The following is a 20,360-nucleotide window of genomic DNA, read 5'->3' as shown; positions in this document are numbered from 1 at the left end:
AGAAATTAGAATACCTGTATCTTTCATTCATATTATCCCCTTTCCTGGTATTAAAATTATTAAACCAGAAGGTTTAGGTTACACAAGGAAAGAATCATCATCTAAGGAAGAATTCAACCCAAGTTATAATGAATCTTGAAATACAGTTTTGACCCACAACTGATTATCCCCACCCCACAAGAACCAAAATAATTCTATATGATAAAGAGGTAATATGCAAATTGACCCTCACGCCATCACGCTATCACAAGATGGCTGTGCCCACAGCAGAGGCAGGGTTCCCATAACACAAGATGGCTGCGCCCACAGCGGAGGCGGGGTTCCCGTAACGAGCCATAACGAGCGATCAGCAGGGACCTGAGGCTGCGTGGAGCCAGGGCAGGGGACCTGAGGCTGCATGCCCCACCCAGTGGGGCTTGACGGGGGAACCTCAGGCCACACCTCCTGCCCAGGAGGGCTTGACGGGGGACCTGAGGCCACATCCCCCACCCCAGCGTCAGGCCAGGGGACCTGAGGCCGCACACCCCCGCCTGGCGGGGCTTGACGGGGGACCTGAGGCTGCGCCCCCCCACCCGGCGGGGCTTGACGGGGAACCTGAGGCTGCGCCCCCTGCCTGGCGAGGCTTGACGGGGGTGGGGCTGGCCAGGTCTGGATCTCGCCCAATGGGGGTGGGGCCGGCTGGGTCTGAGTCTCGTGAGATTTCGAGGTGCATGCGGGTGGGCGGGACTTGACTCTGGGTCCCGTGGCGTGCCCCAGACTCTGACAGGAGGAAGATTTTCATATACATTTTACTAATTTTCTTTCATCTCTGACACTTCTATTATAGAGAAAGGGCAAATAGCAATATTAAAATATTTCCTCTAATTAAGTCCCTTTTAATGTGCATGAATTTCATGCACCAGGCCACTAGTCAATACAATAAAGAAACAGCCTCTTCCATCGATCCCCTCTCTTCTAAAGGCAGAATAAACATGGTCTGAAATGTTTGCTTTTATGCTCCTCCTAATGGCCTAATCTTCATTTTGTTAAATATTTTCTTCAGTTGATATAACTAAATGGAATTAACTTCCTAGGTGTTCATACTCTTCTGAATTTGAACTAATTCCCTTGACCACTCTAAATCTCTCTTTCTAAAGATGTCTGATCTCATGCATTATTACCCAAATCTCCAAAGTTTTCTAAGTCATCTTATCTCAAAGTTGAGTAGGACACTTACTTTAAGGAAAGCAGCCTACTTACCCATTAATTCTTGCAACAACAAATGTTAATCCATGGAATTAATTTTAAACATAGTTAAGGTTTAAGAATGAAATAATATATTAGAGAAAGAATTCAAAACATGCATGAATTTTAGCAATAAACTGCCTTTTTAAAAGATTTTTTGCACAAATCTCCATCAGCCCTTTCCTGGGCCTCTAGGCAGCAGTTCTGTAGTTTTCAAGGCAGATTCTCTATCCTACCCTCTAGGAACTTCTAAGTAAAGTACAATCAGGTTTGCTATATGGGATTGATACACTGGGTAATAATTTGAGTAAAATGTGAATTTTGTGTTTGCTTGTGTATGATTTTTTTTCTGTGAAAAACACTAGGTACATATACAAAAGTGCACGTAGCTGATCCCAGCTGCATAGGAACATACAAAACACACATATGCTCACATCTCAAACATTATTTTAAAAACTTTTAAAAAAAGCACATGACAACATAGATACCATTCATGCTGTTTTCCTGGAAATTTTGTTGTTGTTAATCCTCACCTGAGGATATTTTTTCCATTGATTTTAGATAGAGTGGAAGGGAGGGGAGGGAGAGATAGATGTAGAGAGAGGGGGGAGAGAGAAACATAGATGTGAGAGGGACACATCAATTGGTTGCTTCCTGCATGCACCCTGACCAGGAATTGAACCCAAGACCCTTCAGTGCATGGGCTGATGTTCTAAGCATAGACCAACACTGGCCAGGACAGTTTTCTGGGGGAGGGAGGATTTTAAATATATTTTTATTGATTTCAGAGAGGAAGGGAGAGGGAGAGACAGAGAGAAACAGCAATGATGAGAATCACTGATTGGCTGCCTCCTGCATGCCCCTACTGGGGATCAAGCCTACAACCAGGGCATGTGCACTGACCAAGAATCAAACCATGACCTCCTGGTTCATAGGTTGATGCTCAACCATTGAGCCACACCAGCCGGGCCTGGAAATTTTAAAATATTCTGCAGCAACCCTTGTAGGCCCAGTAGATATAGCAGGGCTCCTCACATAGTTTGGGAAATGGCACCTTCAGTCCCCCACACTCTAGTCCAGTGATGGCGAACCTTTTGAGCTCAGCATGTCAGCATTTTGAAAAACCCTAACTTAACTCTGGTGCCGTGTCACATATAGAAATTTTTTGATATTTGCCACCATTGTAAAACAAAGATTTATATTTTTGATATTCATTTTATATATTTAAATGCCATTTAACAAAGAAAAATCAACCAAAAAAATGAGTTCGCGTGTCACCTGACACACGTGTCATAGGTTCGCCATCACTGCCTAGTCTAATGGCTCTAAATACAACCTACATGCTATGTCAAGCGGCCAGTCCAAACCTCTCTCTAGGACTCCAGGTTTATACACTGTGAAACTGAATAAAAGAAACTTCATTTAAAATGGAGTGGAAGTCCTGAAGGGGAAACCCTCATACACTACCACTCACCACACCTTGCAGACTCCAACAGGAGGGAGATTTTCTCATTGCCCTAGTAACAGACCCATGCATTGAAAAACGGTCATGGCTCGGCCAATATGACGTCACTACATTTGAACTCCTGGTTTCCTCCAAAGCAGCAGTCACCAACTGGTGGTCCGCGGACCACTGGTGGTCTGTGAGGTCCGAAAGGCTGGCGACCGCTGCTCCAAAGGACATTTTGTTTATAATAGCTTCTCCCAACTCCCTTTTTTTTTCTCTCTATAATGTTCCTCTGCTTGGTTCTCTACCAACTTGTCTATAGTTTACCAAAGCTGGAATTTCCCAAATTGTAATTCCTCTGCCACTCCCAAATAAACTCATTTTTGCTGGTAAAATAACTGGCTACTTGATTTTTAAGATTGGCAATACTGATATTCAAACTCACCACTTTGATGTTTAATGAGCCCCTCAAATTCAACATGTCCAATATAAAAACCCTGATTCCGCGTGCACATCTCATCACCACTCTCGCAAAATCTTCCCTTTTTAATAAGAAACAACTCTATTTTTCCAATTACTAAAACAAAAAAACCTTGAATCATCCATGATCCCTTTTTCTCTCTCACAAACCATATCAGTAAATCCCACTGGCTTTACCTTCAAAATTATATTAAGAATCCAACTACCATTTACCACCATCACTACTACTGCCCTGTTCTAAGCCACTATCGTTTCCCACCAGCATTAGTCTCCTACCAGTCTCTCAATTCTACTCTTGCTCCCCATATGGCCTACTCTCAAATTCAGCAGCTAGAATGGTCCTTTAAGAAAAACAGGAAGTTCCATCACATCATTTTCTGTGCCACACCCTCATTTGTTTCTTCTAAGATGAGCCCCCCAAATTTCTCATTTTCTGTCATTCTTCCCTTTGCTTTACTCTGCTCCAAAGAGACTGGCTTCTTTCTCTTCCTCAAACATATAGAGCACAATCTCACCTCAGAACCTTTACACTTGCTTCTGTTTCCTTTGCTTCTACCCCGATATTTACCTGTGTCACTCTGACTTCCTTCCACATTTCTGTTCAAATGTCATAATTTTAGAGGCACTCCTTGATTGTACCCTTAAAGGAGTCCCATTCCCCAAATTCCCTATTCCCTTCTTTACATTCTCTGCAGCACTTCCTCCCTCCCTCCTAACATGTATCCATGTTGGTGCATCCTTTGTCTGCTAGAACATAGCTCTAGAAGACTTTGTTTTTTTCACTGATGTATCTACTGGGCCGAAAACACTATATTTTAGATACAATATCCTATATAAGAAAGATGTAATATACAAATGGTCATTACGCTGTGAAGCATAATGACCAACCGCGTAACGACTGGATCATAGATCAGCAGGAGGGTGGGGCAGCGAGCTACAAGCAGTCATCAGAGAGCTACAGGAGGGGGTAGGGCAGCAAGCTATGGGGGGAGGGGGGACGGAGGGAGCTACAGGAGGGTGGGGCAGCAGGTGGAGAGCTACAGGAGGGCGGCAGTGAGCTACTGGCGAGCTACTGGTGCACGGATTCGTGCGCAGGGCTACTAGTTTGTTGAATAAAAATTATACTGATTGTTTAAGGAGTTCTCAGATTTCTAATTAATATCAAAATGCCCCCAGAGTTTGTATTGGGAATTTTTCTGTCCTACATCTCAAGCTCTCTTGTTTTCCTGATAAGAATTAAATTTAGCTTTTTAAATCATCATTACCCATAAAGAAAACTATTTGGCTAGTCCAAAATGAATTATACTTTGACTTTCCTAAGCTCTTTAATTCTATTACTAAACTAAAAATTAGATAGCCCTCTATATTTTATTAGCTACCTGAAATTCTAGTCTTATTTTTGACATCCTACAAAAATCAGGGAATATGTTCCAGGCAAAAAATCTCAAATCCTGGTCTATTTCTCTCTCCACCAACCATCTCCCCAGGTCTTTAAACACAAATGTTAAGGAAAGTCTCTAAGATTTAGATTCCAAACAACCTTTTCTCAAAGCAAGATCTAAGACAAAGCACTTCAAAATGTAACCACAATGTATTTACTATAAACCAAAGATTACCTGTGGCCCTATGCAATCTGACCCAAATGTAAAATCACTTTCTACCTTTGCCTCATTTAATTCTCTACTTCCCCAGACCAGTTGTCTTCAATGTGGATTTGGGGGGAAGAGGATTGTTAAATGAGCCTTAATTGGAAGCTACTGGATTATCCTCAGGCAGAAAGTAAAAAACATCTGAATATGTTTTGGAGTCTCTGTGATGAAACCTCAACTCAGTGGATAGTACTTCCTCTACAAACCATCTCAGCTTTATCTTGTGCATGCTGAGGATGTTAAGACACACCTTTTGCAGGCATGCTTATCCAATCTATAAAAGGGTATTTGGATTGTGTTAGGTCCTTTAGAAAAGCAATGGACGAGCATTTTTGCCCCACTTCAAGGTTATGAGTTGGCTCCTTGTTACTATGGTGATGAGCACTCTATGAACAAAGATAATTTGCTACTTCATGGAAGCTTTGATTTTTATCAGGGATAAGATGGGAGGTGCTGCACCAATTGTGGAGCATATTTATAAACATGTAAAGGAGTGTGTTTCTTGAATCTGAATAGCAAGATTTTAATGTTGAGCTTACAGGAAAAAAAGAAGGGAATGAGAAGACTGAAGTAAACAAACATGCTGGGCTATATTCTACCATGTACAGCTCTACACCATCACTGAACTCAGCATTACAGGTGTAGAGCATCGGTTCTTAGATTGGTTTTCAGATTTTGTGTATGTGTGACCAACAGTTTGCATGGGAAGAAAATCCACTGAAGTAACCAGGAAAAAAATAAGACAAACAGTAGTGCAAACCCAATACTCCTGAAATATTAACAATTTAAAGAAAAGATGCATATCTCAGATTTTTAAAAAGAAATAATATTTAGCAGGTACTCTTGATTTTTTTTAAAAAAATCCTTGCAAACTATTAAAGACATTCCCAAATTAGAGCCAAGAATAAAGATGCCAGCGATCATATTCCAAAAAGATTAACATATTCAAAGGGAAGAAACAAAAATCTGTCTTCATCTGCAAACTACATGTTATCTGGGGTTTTCAAGTTACACAATCAAAAATTATTTGATATAATAGAAAAATTTACCAGACAAAAGATGAAAATTAAAGATACAAACAAAAACCATTAAACAGAATTAACACATGACCCAGCAGTTCTTCTCCAATGTATACACCCAAAAGAACTGAAACAGCTATTCAAATTTTTGTACACAAAAATTTATAACAGTACTATTTAAAATAGCCAAAGGTGAAAACAATCCAGTTATTCACCAGTGGATGAATGGATAAATAAATTGTGGTATATACATACAATGAGTTATTATGTAGCCATAAAAAGAAATGAAGTATGGATACACAATACAATATGGATTGATCCTTGAAATCATCATCCTAAATGAAAAAAAAATCTAGACACAAAAGATTATGTATGTTATGATTACATCTGTAGGAAAATGTTCAGAACAGGCAAACCTATAGTGACGGAAAGTGGATTTGTGGTTGCCTAGGGCCAATGTGTGTGCGGATGGGGAGGGGTAGACATGGGGTTGTAGGCTGGGACTGGTATCAGGACAGGACGAGTGGGGAGAGAAAGGAGTGACTGCTAATGGGTATGGAGTTTCTTTTTGGGGTGATAAAATGTCCTAGAATTACGGGTGATGGTTGCACAACTTTTAAATACCAGTAAAATGTATACTTTTAAAAGGTGAATGTTATGGTAGGAGAGGCCCGGTACACGAAATTCAAGCTGGGGGGGTGGGGGGGCGGGAGAAGAGTCCCTCAGCCTGGCCTGCGCCCTCTTGCAGTCCAGGAGCCCTCGGGGGATGTCCAACTGCCACTGAGGCAGGAGAGGCCCCTGCCACTGTTGCACTCACCAGCAGTGAGCCCGGCTTCTGGCTGAGCAGCACTCCCCCTATGGAAGCGCACTGACCACCAGGGGGCAGCTCCTGCATTCAGCGTCTGCCCCATGGTGGTCTGTGCACGTCATAGTGACCAGTAGTTCTGCCGTTTGGTGGATTTGCATATTAGCCTTTTATTATATAGGATGTGATTTATATCAAAATTAAAAGGTAAATGGGAGAGGCTAGTCAATACAGTACATGCCCAGCAAACTAAATATTTGGTGTGGGAAACTGTTTATTGCCTTCACTATCTGATAAGTGAAGACAGAATACCTCCTGAAGGCTGGGTGCCTTTGAAGCCCTAGCAAAGGTTGGAGCTAGGCGCCACCTCTGTTTGTCCAGACAGTGGTAGCTGAAACTATTCCCCCATTTATTATTATGTAAATCCTTGCTGATGGACTAGTCTGCCTGTTACTGGGGGGTCGCCTGCCTAAGGGCTATGCTATGGGTGCATCCCAGATCAATAAAAGCTTGGTAAGGCCTGAGCACGGGTGGAAGTCCTTCCCCTTGAGTTGGACTTGCCTGCCTGGTCCCCCAATATTTCAAATTATCTTTTGTCTTTTCACTTTCATTTGTGTGCAGCTCTGCTTCCAGTTCCTGAACCCTGATCCACGTGGGACGTGGGAAGGAAACACTCAACAATTTGGGAAGGAGAGTTAGGAGCATATATATTTTTTGGCATCTATCTTTTTTTAATATATTTTATTGGTTTTTTACAGAGAGGAAGGGAGAGGGATATAGAGTTAGAAACATCAATCAGCTGCCTCCTGCACACTCCCTACTGGGTATGTGCCCGCAACCAAGGTACATGCCCTTGACCGGAATCGAACCTGGGACCCTTGAGTCCGCAGGCCGACGCTCTATCCACTGAGCCAAACCAGTTAGGGCTCTATTTTCACTGTTGTTTGAATTTCTGACTACAGTATATGTTAATTTTATAATATAAAAAACTATTTTAGAAGAAAAATGTCTGAGAGGCAGAACTTTAAGTAGCTGAGGGCCATTAAAGGATTTTTAAAAGGAAAGTAGTATGGTTAGGTCAGTATTTTTGACAGATCCCTGGAGCACCTTTACAGAGAATGGACTTGAGAGGCACCAGTTTGGAAACAGGTATTGATCCATTTCTCCATTTAACAAATCCTGAATGCTTACTGGGGCCTGGCACTGAGCTAAGCACTGGGATCTGTTAGACATGCTCCAAGTTGTCTCGGCAAAAGGTCACATATACCTACTTTGGGCAATGGTGCAAGGGATATAAGGAAAGACACCTATTCTTTTTTTCTTTAAGGGAGTGGGTATGAGGGGATGTATGTTTAAAGCCCTTGCAATTTTAAAGCATCTGTGGATAGTATCCTTCTGATAATTTTTATATTATAAGAGGACCAGGTATTTTTGAGAGTAAACATCCATTTTTGTCAGTTCAGTGAATAAAAACCCATATCAGCCTTGCTCTTTTAAGTTAGTCTTATTTTCAAGATTCTTTGACTGAAAAATCCATTTCTCAAAAACCTCTGAATGAGTAAATTTCAAAGCCACCTTGGTCATTTGCTCTGGTTCATTTTTTTATTCTTTGGTTTTGTCAAAGCTGAATAAAAAGACACAGTATTAACATTAACCCAAAGGAAAAATATTTTAGTGAATCAATTGGAGATATTTAAAATTATGATTTCATCTGCACTGGTTTCTTTTTCACAGTTCACACGTTCCCATTTTATCACAGCCATCTGCTATTTCAACAGTAAGCCAGTTTTAACAAAAGTTGTAATAAAGAACATGACTGTACATACAATTTTAACTTTCTCACCTTAAAACTTTTTTTTAAAAAATAAAAGCCCCCTAACTGCCTTGGTAGAAAAAAGAAACTGCCAGTAAGTTAAGAAAAAATTCACCCTATCATTTAGTTTAGGGCATTTCAGAAATGTGAGAGGCATGGCAGCAGCTCCTTAGTGCTAACTGCTTTAGCATCCAGAACTGAGAAAAGGAGCTCCTCTGAGGTTGCTGGTCAATCTAGCAGGTGTTCACTATCTCTTTGATAGTCACCTGCCAGGGTGGGCTTTTTTTTAACCCTACCATAATTCTCCACAAACCATGCCAGCAAGGCCCTCATTTATAGAGTTCCCATTTCAAATGCATAGAGTGGGTAGTGCCAAGGTAAGTGCAGGTCAGTTTCTGAGGAAGAGATTATGGCAAGCATGATAGTGACAGGATCCAGATAGTCCGAATTGTGAGTAATAAAAAAACATAAGGTGACTTGTTAAATATGTGATGCAAGATGATTTAATAGTTGTACTTGAAAGATTTTTTTTAAATATATTTTTTTAAATACATTTTATTGATTTTTTTTTTACAGAGAGGAAGGGAGAGAGGGATAGAGAGTTAGAGACATCAATGAGAGAGAAACATCGATAAGCTGCCTCCTGCACACCCCCTACTGGGGATATGCCTGCAACCAAGGTACATGCCCTTGACCAGAATTGAACCTGGGACCCTTCAGTCCACAGGCTGACGCTCTTTCCACTGAGCCAAACCAGCTAGGGCTGAATAAATTTTATTGATTTTTTACAGAGAGGAAGGGAGAGGGATAATTAGAAACATCGATGACAGAGAAACATCGATCAGCTGCCTCCTGCACACCTCCTACTGGGGATATGCCCGCAACCAAGGTACATGCCCTTGACCAGAATGGAACTTGGGACCTTTCAGTCTGCAGGCCGATGCTCTATCCACTGAGCCAAACTGGTTAGGGCTTGAAAGATTTTTTTTTTTTTTTAAATATATTTTATTGATTTTTTACAGAGAGGAAGGGAGAGAGATAGAGAGTTAGAAACATCGATGAGAGAGAAACATCGATCAGCTGCCTCCTGCACATCCCCCGCTGGGGATATGCCCGCAACCCAGGTACATGCCCTTGACCGGAATCGAACCCAGGACCCCTCAGTCCGCAGGCCGACGCTCTATCCACTGAGCCAAACCGGTTTCGGCGAAAGATTTTTTTATATGAATTTTATATGAATAAAGTTCAAAACCCAGAAAAAAAATCTTTCCAGACTCTCTATACAATATTGCTCCTGAGCATATAGCAACATGGAAGAAACCTGGCCTAATCACCCCCCATATATCCTGAAAAAGAGAAGCATTTCTTCCCAGGCAAGAGATCAGTAGAAATTACAAAGGATTAAAATAACAAAGGAACAATAAAAAACAGCCATTAGCACATACAAAGAGTCTAATCTGGATTTCATCCTATAAAATGTGTGTGTGGGTATGTGCTTATGTGGTGGGGGGAATGACACCTTTATTTGAAACACAAAAGCTGGTGAGGGGAGGAGAGACTGTTAAAGAGGAGCAATAAGCAGGAGTTGCCAGAAGCCCTTTTTGTAGAAATGTTTAATTTAGTAATTAAATATTCCTGTACACTAGATCTTTAGAAATAATTACCATCGTCACAACTCTGAACAAGAAGGTTCAACTGGTCATCTAATCTATTTCACATGTACAGTGTCAAATAGAACTTGATCAAATATCTATTTCTATTTCACTGTCTTGAACTACAAAAACCTTTTACAAAAATGTATTTAAAATATATGCATTCCTCAATAGAGGAATCCAGGAGTTTCTTAAGTGTCTGAAGGGCCCACATCCCCCTCTGAGAGATGACAATTTCTTCTACTTAAGTTGCCACCCTGGTATCCTATGACCTTTCTACTCTGCCTTAATCAGAAGGTAACCATCAATTCTCAAAGGAGAACGTAAGTGGACTACGAGGTGGCCTGTTGTGAAATTAAGGGTAATGAGAGTCTAAACAACCCAATATAATGGAGGTGGGCCACTGAATTTGAGCAGAAGAGGTTAAGAGCGGAGACAAAGTCACAAGATTAGAAGACTCACTAGTGCCTGCTTCAGAGAGGATAAGGTGAACAAGTCACCAGATCAAGCCACTGATGGACAACTGGAATTGCTATAGATCTGGGACAAGTAGCTACTGTTGTTCCAATTGTCCTCAAGACCAAACTATGTGACCTAAAACTGTTTTATGTGTTTCCTTATGTCCCCACACATCATACGTAAAACTACAGTGGGTCATGTGTTCAATACCTGCTTATGTAAAGGGTTACTCCTTTATGAAATGAAAAATATGCTAGAATCAGAATTTTTTCCTGACTGCACTTATATATGACTTGTAAACGAACGGGGATTGGCTAAGCCTATTTAGAACACCCTTGCCCTAACTCGTTTGGCTCAGTGGATAGAGCATCGGCCTGAGGACTGAAAGGTCCCAGGTTCGATTCCGGTCAAGGGCATGTACCTTGGCTGAGGGCACATCCTCAGTAGGAGGTGTGCAGGAAGCAGGTGATCAATGTTTCTCTCTCATTGATGTTTCTAACTCTCTATCCCTCTCCCTTCCTCTCTGTAAAAAAAATCAATAATATATATATTTTAAAAAAAAAAAAAACACCCTTAAGTTGTTGAGGCTATTTACCTATTTTTCTCAAGAATTATATTCTAGACTTCTAAGTAAGGATGGTAGACTTAAACACCAAGGGATTATTTTTAAGATACAAACCCACAAGGATGAAGAGAAATTAAGGTTACAACTACAAATTTTCAAAAGCTAGAAAATAAATGGACAAGAGGTAAAGGACTCAAATACCCCAAAAACTGAATCCTACGGTAAGCATCAGGGAACACTCCCCCAAAAGATTCAGCAGGGATAAAATGGGAAGGATTAACAACCTTTCTGAAATTCAATTCCCAGATCCCCTCTCTCACTCTCTCTCTGGCAGGCAGACAAATGCCCTTAATCTAAGGAGGGTTAAAACAGAGGATTATCTAGACTAGAGACCACCAGGTAAGGTGAAGGCAAAAGAGGATAAAGCTGGGGGGGGGGGGGGGGGGGATAAATGGTGATTGAAGAAGACTTGACTTGGGGTGGTAAATACATAATACAACATACAGATGATGTATTACAGAACTGTATACCTGAAACCTATAGAATTTTATTAACTGACATCACTCCGATACATTTAATTAAAAATAAATTAATTACATTTAAAAAAGCATGGTACTAGATCCCAGTCCACGGTACGCTGATAAATAAATGTTTAACTTCCAGAGGGTAGTTATTTGTAATATTTGCTGATTCCTGTGGTATAAATACTCTTCCCGTGGCTGTTTCAAGCTACCAAATGATGTCACTGAATGCAGAGTTCAGAAAAAATGCACAGTAGCCTATTACTATGTAGTATTTCCTCCATAGAGATGTAAATAATCTCAAGATCATCCAAAATAAAATAACTAGGAAGTGGTAAGTTATTAGTATTTATTACGCCTTGATTTTTAATATAACATTTAATTATACATTTGTATAACTTTAATAGTTATTGAATTTAGCAAGTGGCTCACAAAGTTCCTGAAAATTTAACAATTGGCTCTAATGTATCAGTACAAGCCCCCTACCCCAGCCTCTTCTATCAATCCTCTTCCCAAAAGGCTTCACTTCCAAGCACAGGAGATTAGAAGAAACTTCCCTGGGGAACCTGACCAGTGATTAATCTGAGGAAAAAGATAAAAATACTGACAAATTCCCTAACTAAATTTGTCCAGCCAGGTCATCTTACACTTGATAAATGTAGCTCACACTTGGTAAGCCCTACTTGCATTTTCAGAGTTTCCAATCAGCATTTTGGGATCTCACTTTTAAATATTAGCAAATGGCCAAGAATTGTTAGACATTTTTAGTATACAAGACAGTGATAAAAACAGAAAAAGCAAGTTGGAAGAGAGAGCAGGGTTAGCTTCATAAGCTGACCTGGGCAGTCATGTAGTACCGTGCACTTAAGAGAGCTCCATGTTAGAGTTAATACTCTGCTGCTGCAGTGTTGGAATTCTTTTATAAATGTTGAAATGGGAGCCTCCCATTCTCACTCTGTACTAGGCCCTGAAAATTATGTAACTAGTCCTGATAAAGACTATGCAGACAGAAAAACTCTGGGGAAAAACACACATGAATATTTTCAGAAATATAAAATAATACAAACATGAAGCAAGAACACTATGCTAAATATATATATATATACACATATACATATACATATATATGTAATATATATATTAGAAAGAGAATCAGAAAGTAAAAATGAGCACAGGCATGCTTTCCTGGTAATTAAAAATGAAAAGTAGAGCCCTGGCCAGTGTGGCTCAGTTGGCTGGGCATCATCCTATGCACCAAGTCAAAGGCACATGCCCAAGTTGCAGGCTCAATCCCCTATAGGGGGCATGCAAGAGGCACTCTCACATCGATGTTTCTCTCTCTCCTTTTCCCTTCTTCTCTAAAAAAAAAAGGGGGGAGAGGGGAGAGGAAAAGGAGAGGGGAAAGGAAAAGAAAAGAACAGAACAGAACAGAACAGAACAGAAAAGAAAAGAAAAGAAAAGAAAAGAAAAGAAAAGAAAAGAAAGGAAAAGAAAAGAAAAGAAGCCAATAAACTTTTTAAAAATATAAAGCAGAAATTAAACATTCAATAGAATAACATAAGAACATTGGAAGATCAGTCCACGAAGTTCAAGAGAAAACTAAGGGGGGGGGGGGGGGGAGCAGAGAAAATCATCAACAAAACAGTTCCCAGATTAAAAGGGTTCAAGTACTCAGTACAATGAATGGAACCAAACTCACATTAAGGCATATTGTTGTAAATTTCAAATATCCAAGAAACAAAGACAAAAATTGATCACATAAATAACCAGGAACCTAATGGCTTTGGGCTTTAAGAGCAATGAAGTAAGCACAGAGGAAAACTAGAAAACAATGAAGCCATGCCTTTAAAATTTCAATGGAAAAATTTCAAGCTAGATTTCTATACCAACCAATCAATCAATTAACAGTAAGCACAGAATATGGAATTTTCATCCATTCAAGGTCTAAAAGTTTAACTCCCATGAACTTTCTCAGCCACCCACTAGAGAATATATTCTGCCAAAATAAAAGGGGTAAACTGAGAAACAGGAAAATATAAGATCTAGAAAACAAGAAATCCAACACAAAGAGGCAAAGAATTTCCCCAAGATGCTGGTGAAGGGCAGTTCCAGGATAAGTGCTGTGGATAAAAACAGTGGGCAACCAGTCAAGATGGGAGCACATCTTCAGGAATATAAGGAGCTAATAGAAGGCCTGAAGTGTCAGAACTTCCTGAAAGGAAATTTGAACAAGTTACAATTTGAACTGTATAGCAAGTCCAATCTTAACATCATAAATAGCTTCTTGGAAATTGCTAAACAATGTATAAGGAAACCAATTTACCATAAGCTAAATCAGGAGTGGGGAACCTTTTTTCTGCCAAGGGCCATTTGGATATTTATAGTATCATTCACGGACCATACAAAATTATCAACTTAAAAATTAGCCTGCTACTGGTATATTTGGTCAAACATTTAATTAACTCACCCATAATGCCCTGGCAATGCCAGATCAAATGATTTTTCGGGCTTTATACGCAGGCCCTTTCTTCCCCACCCCTGGGCTAAATGATACAAAAAAAGAGTTAAATTGCAGGAGGTGCCAGTAGATACTTCTCTCTCATTGTATTTCTGTCTCTCTATCCCTCTCCCTCTCACTTCCTTCCTCCCTCTCTCTCTCAAAATCAATAAACACACACTGAAAAAAAAAAAATCTACAACACTTCTAATACTAAACATTACAATAAATATGAGCTACCATACATTTTAAGAGAGATTAATAAAAACAAGTAAGGGTCATGGGTGGCAGGAGCCCAACTGGCAGCTCAAGGCCCAAGGTGGGGACTCTACCCTGGACGGAATGCCCTCCATCACAGGACATACTCACACCCACACTGACTCATACTGTGACAATTTAGACACTCCAGTTCATCTCATGTGTACATCTTCGGAATGTGAGAGGAAACCAGAGTACCTGGAAAAAACCTATGCAGACATGGAGAGACCATGTAAACTCCACATGGATAGTAGCCTCAGCCGGGATCTGATTTTCCGCCTTCATCAACATTATAACGAAATGATGTTGAATGAAATGAAGTTGAAGGAAATGACATTATTCAAGGATCTGAATTAGTGAGAAGTTAAACAACAACAAAAAAATATATATAAATTTCAGAAAAAACCAAGAGTTGTATAGAAAAGTGTTCACAGATTACTACGTAGTTTAACTATGATAGTACTTTCAGTCTTAACTGTGTAAACACTGAATACTCACTTAAGCCAAGTTATAAACACCTATACTAGGATAGTAGAACAAAAAGGGTACTTGGGGATGGGGGGAAAAGCCTAAATTCTCACCTGCCATAATGGAAAATCAAAAAATAAGCCCTGAAGCTGAGAAATCAAGAAATCAGAATATTAAAATGCTGCTAAAAAATGACAGTGTTCAGAACCTGCTACCCCAAAGTATAATGCCTTGGCATATTGAATATTTTAAGCTGAAGAAATGTGAGAAAGGAAGGACTCTGACCCTTCCTTCTCCCCTGAAGCAGGTCCTAAGACCCTCAAGTGAGAAGTGCACTACCTATACTCACAAGAAAGGAGCATCCTTATATCTGAAGATGGAGGGACACAGAAAAATGAAAAGGAACTGGCCTTGCTATGTTCCCCAATTCACTATTCCTATTCCTCACTCATACTCTCTTGTCCTCTCACAATTTTACATGCCCTTTCACTCTTCATAGAATCTAGCATAAAAATGCTCAGCTTTTACCGCTTCTTCAGGTCTTCATTTCCTTATAAAGGTTCCCATGTCAAATAAAAGTTTCATTAAATTTGTATGTTAAGCTAACTGGTTTGGCTCAGTGGATAGAACGTCGGCCTGAGGACTGAAAGGTCCCAGGTTCAATTCTGGTCAAGGGCATGTACCTTGGTTGCGGGCACATCCCCAGTAGGGGGTGTGCAGGAGGCAACTGATCGATGTTTCTCTCTCATCGATGTTTCCAACTCCCTCTCCCTCTCCCTTCTTCTCTGTAAAATCAATAAAATATATTTTTTAAAAAATTTGTATGTTGATCCATCTTTTGTCTGTCTAGTTAACAGGGCACCAGCTGGAGAACCCAGAAATAGTAGGAAAAAAATAATCTTCCTCCCCTACAAAAACAGATAAATGCAAAAAAGAATTAGCTGTAAGAAATTAAAGTGTTCACACCTAGGGAGGGAAAGTGGGGGATGAAGTGGGAGAACTGTTGCCTTTCAAAACAAGTCTTATAGAGCTACTGAGTCTTTAAACTGTGCACATTCAACACATTGATAACAAATACAGAATAAACCCAGCCGGTGTGGCGCAGTAGTTAGTTGAGTGTGGATCCAGGAACCAAGAGGTCATGGGGTTCAATTCCCAGTCAGGGCACATGCCTAGGTTGTGGGCTCCATCCCCATTGGGGGGGCATGCAGGAGGCAGCCAATCAGTGATTCCCTCTCATCACTGATGTTTCTATCTCTCTCCCTTCCTTCTAAAAAATAAATAAAAAACATTAAAAAATAAAAACAAGCAGAAAAGTTCAGAATGTTCTAGTTCATGATTCCTTTTTCAGATTACAAACATTCTCAATACATTTTTTCCTTTCATTTATTGTATTTTCCAATTTGTCTTCAACACAAATTGATGGCTGCCTCATTATCACTACTAATCATCTTACTACTATCTGATATTAAAAATTCTCTGTAACTCCAATTATTTAAGAATGCTCTTATGTCATATGATACCAAATCTGACCCAGCTCAGGAAAAGGCAGTGGCTTACCCTCCAGGAGATCCCTCAGTAGTTGAGAACAAATTGTCATACTGGGTTTCCTTCTGCTAGCCTACATTCTTTCAATACAGTACAGAGACTGTGGACGAAAAGCGGGTTCAACCTCACAGGGCAATCTGATCATCAGTTCCTATCTGGGCAGGTCATGGTGGGTAGGAATATACCTTCTTTAGTAAAAAGTTTATCTTTGCCTTAAGCAAGCCCTGTCCATTATTTCTGTGCAACTAGGTTAACAAACCTTTGAAATGCCTTTTTCAAAGTAACTACCCTCAAGATGAAGGTAGATAAAAGGTGCATAAAAGATGCTGCAAACTCTCAGTATGTTGAGATCTTGCTTCCAGGCACAGGGGTCAGTTTGGCTCAAATAAATTCTTAAACATTTTCTACAGGTTTAGACTTTTCTTGTATCAGCAAGACTCCCTTTAACCCCGTGAGAAAATCTACTAAACACAATAAACTCTACAATGTTCCTTTAGGGGAGCAACAACTTCAATTTCTTTCATACCTTTATGATTCCCAACACTATATTAAAACCTTTCAGTATATATAAATTGCAATGTGCAATATATTATCTTAACACGATTGGATAGAATTTGTTTTTATTCTGTCTTTATATAGCTCTCACATTGACTTATCTAGCTAGAAAAGTAGTTATGGTCAAATGTTACAAAAATGTTCAGATAAGTAAATGTCATATCCTGTTCACCTCCAGATTGGATGCTGCTGATGGTCACCATAGGAGGGTTAAGAGGAATGTGTGCACAGAGAGCTGAGCCAGTCTGCAGACGGATGTAGTCCAACCACGGCATTTACCATATTTTCACTTATTCTCTCAAGAGTGATTTGAGCTCTGGCCAGTATGGCTCAGTCAGCTGGAGTGTAGTCCCGTGCACAAAATGTCACAGGTTCAATTCCTGGTCAGGGCACATGCCCAGGTTGCGGGTTCAGTCCCCAGTCAGGGTGCATGCAAAAGACAACCGATCGATGTTTCTCCTTCTCCCTCTCTCTAATACCAATTTGATTTCTTTGGATTTGGTATAGAATCATTTCTGGATTTAAGGAAAACTAAATAAAGTATTACAGCTTGCTATATTGGCAGTCAGGAAAGCAGGCAGCCATGAAGAAACCCTAATCTTAAGAAACCCTACTCTTAAAGATTCCTTTTGCCCTTAAAATTGAGATGAGATGGGATAGACATACATAAAGGCATGATCTACATTTCTCATCTTCACTCTGCCTAGTTAGTCATGGCAAAGATGATCTTGTCTTCATTATTAGTGAATTCCAGTATGGTAATTTTACCTGTTTGATCATGAACACTCCTCATACATGCACCTAATATCAGTAAAATATCCTTTTGGCATAAAATACTAAAATTTTTCTCAAACTGGCGACAAAAACAAGCTGCTACCAGAAGAATTTTTTCTCAAAGTTAAATTAAATTTGGCCAGTGTACTGAGAACATACTTCCAGATTAGTGGCTGTTAATCTTACAACATTCAAAACTTCATGTTCACACTAGAGTGCTTTAGGTAAATAATACTAATCTCTTCCGGCTTCTACATAGCTTGCAGACTTCACGGAAGTTCATCTGGTTTCTTGCCACCTCCATCCATCCCATATCTCATCCTCCCCGCAAAAAAAGCAGCCTGAGTTTTTTGTTTTGTTTTTGAAACAGCTTGCTTTTTCCATCCTGAGCTTTTCCAAACTATTTCAGGGTTCTGACAATTCTGCCAGTGACTAAATCTCCTCCTGGGAATAGCTGCCTCATTATCACTACTAAAAACAGTCACTCCTACTACTAACTGATAAGGATCTGGAAACTCATTGTAACTTGGGGAATGCAAATCCCACCCTACCCAAAGATAAATGCATTACAAATGGAATAACAGACTCAGGGCTGGACCAGGACTCCAGCAGTCTTTTGTGTTCCAATTAAGCTATGAGTTCCGTGTATACTCCTACTTCTCACCAATATGAAGAATTTGTTACTACAGTATTTCTTTCATCATAGTCAATTAGTACATATATTATATATTAAGAACCCAAGAATCCAGCAAGCAAAAAGGAATAAAGGAGAAAACACACACCACCACCACCACCACCACCACCACCACCACCACCACCACCACCACCACAAATACCCTAGCCCTAACTGGTTAGGCTCAGTGGATAGAGCGTCAGCCTGCAGACTGATCCGGTCAAGGGCATGTACTTTGGTTGCGGTCACATCCCCAGTTGGGGGTGTGCAGAAGGCAGCTGATCGATTTTTCTCTCTCATTGATGTTGCTAACTCTCTATCCCTCTCCCTTCCTCTCTGTGAAAAATCAGTAAAATATATTTTTAAAAAAGAACAAAATAAAACAAATGCCCTAATATTTTTTTAAAATATATTTTGATTTTTTTACAGAGAGGAAGGGAGAGGGATAGAGAGTTAGAAACATTGGATGAGAGAGAAACATCGATCAGCTGCCCTCTGCACACTCCCTACTGGGGATGTGCCCGCAACCAAGGTACATGCCCTTGACCAGAATCGAACCTGGGACCCATGAGTCCGCAAGCTGACGCTCCATCCACTGAGCCAAACTGGCTAGGGCCCTAATATTTTTAAGGTAATACAGCCTTCCAACTGATCTTCTGTTTCAGAATATTCTGTACAGTGTGTGTGTGTGTGTGTGTGTGTGTGTGTGTGTGTGTGTGTGTACCTTTTGTTCTTGGCAAGCTAGTCCTCCTGCTTAGAAAATCATCAGCAGATAATCTTAAATAAGAGGGTCTTTCCTATATTCCTCAAATAAAACAACTACTTAGAAACTTAATTCTTTCAAAAAGAATATGCAAAATAAAGGTGATCATAAATGTATTTCTATTATCACTACTTGGCTTCTACTGTGCTTGCTCAGTATCAGTGGAAAGCAACATAATCAAAGTCCATCATACTGGAAACCTGAGAGAGAAAGGGATATAGAGGCAACTCCTCAATCCACACACAGCTCCACCCCAACCCCAAGTGTCCAGAAAGTTCTTTCACATCAACTAGAATCAACTTGGGCCATTTTGTAGTTACTGCTCAAGGGTATTTTACCTTTTTATGCCATAAACTCTTTTGGCAGTGTATGAAGACTATACACAGACTCTTTCTCAGAATATTTTTAAAGCAAAAATACCCCCACACAAAGAAAACCAATTACTTTAAAATATAATTGTCAAATATTTTTAAAGTTACAATATTAAATACACTTATTTCTTTAATTTATAAAGTAACACGTTCTAATAACAAGTCTATTAACTATCATAATTTCCAAATTGTGACCAACATAAATGGTATTTTCAAAACATCTGCAACAACTGCTATGTGATATAAAAATATTTGTGATTTCAAATAATGACAAAGTCCCAGGGACAGCTGATTTGCTGTGGTTTGAAGAAAACGATAAATTTCAGTTAAAGATTAGTGAAAACAAGTATCTAATATTTTTCATTCAAGTTCATGGACCCCTGAAGCTTTTAAAGCATTATCACTTTGGAGCATATAAAGAGGCATTTAGAGATCACTTGGTTCAACCTCTTCATTTTAAAGATAAGAAAACTAAGGAGGAATTGATGATACTGCTTGCCTGAAGTATCTTGATTCCAAATCACTGGGTTCTTCTGAACCAGTTTATAGTAAACCACTGTTTTCTTCTGAAAACCTGAATCTCACATCTAGCAATACTTAACACTTCAAGCTTCCACTTGTTTCATCATCTGTAAAATGAAGATAATAACCCAATTATGGAAGAACCTTAATGTGAAAGTAAAATTTACAAATCCATGTTAAGGTATTATAGCAGCACCTTTAAAGGTAAGACTATTATCAATGAATTCCCTGAGAAATTAAAGACAAGTTATTCTTATTCTATAGTATACTTTAAATATCATCAAATTCTTATTTAAT

The 20,360-nt window shown here is 39.6% G+C and overlaps 2 protein-coding genes across 9 annotated transcripts in view; one reads left to right on the top strand and one right to left on the bottom strand.

Annotated features, from left to right (window-relative positions):
- The window catches only part of ATG14 (autophagy related 14), a 79,547-nt gene extending 71,095 nt beyond the window's left edge, over nt 1-8,452 (top strand). Inside the window, exon 10 of the mRNA XM_036308032.1 lies at nt 7,246-8,452. Coding sequence (XP_036163925.1) covers nt 7,246-7,264 — 19 coding nt within the window. The 3' untranslated portion in view covers nt 7,265-8,452. The remainder of the gene's footprint in view (nt 1-7,245) is intronic.
- FBXO34 (F-box protein 34) overlaps nt 1-20,360 on the bottom strand; it is a 118,984-nt gene that overhangs the window by 60,088 nt on the left and 38,536 nt on the right. The gene's annotated exons all lie outside the window — the stretch shown is intronic.

The sequence above is a fragment of the Myotis myotis genome, unplaced genomic scaffold (genome assembly GCF_014108235.1).
Source record: "Myotis myotis isolate mMyoMyo1 unplaced genomic scaffold, mMyoMyo1.p scaffold_m19_p_1, whole genome shotgun sequence".
Lineage (NCBI taxonomy): Eukaryota > Metazoa > Chordata > Mammalia > Chiroptera > Vespertilionidae > Myotis > Myotis myotis.
This window is presented reverse-complemented; position numbering and strand designations above follow the sequence as displayed.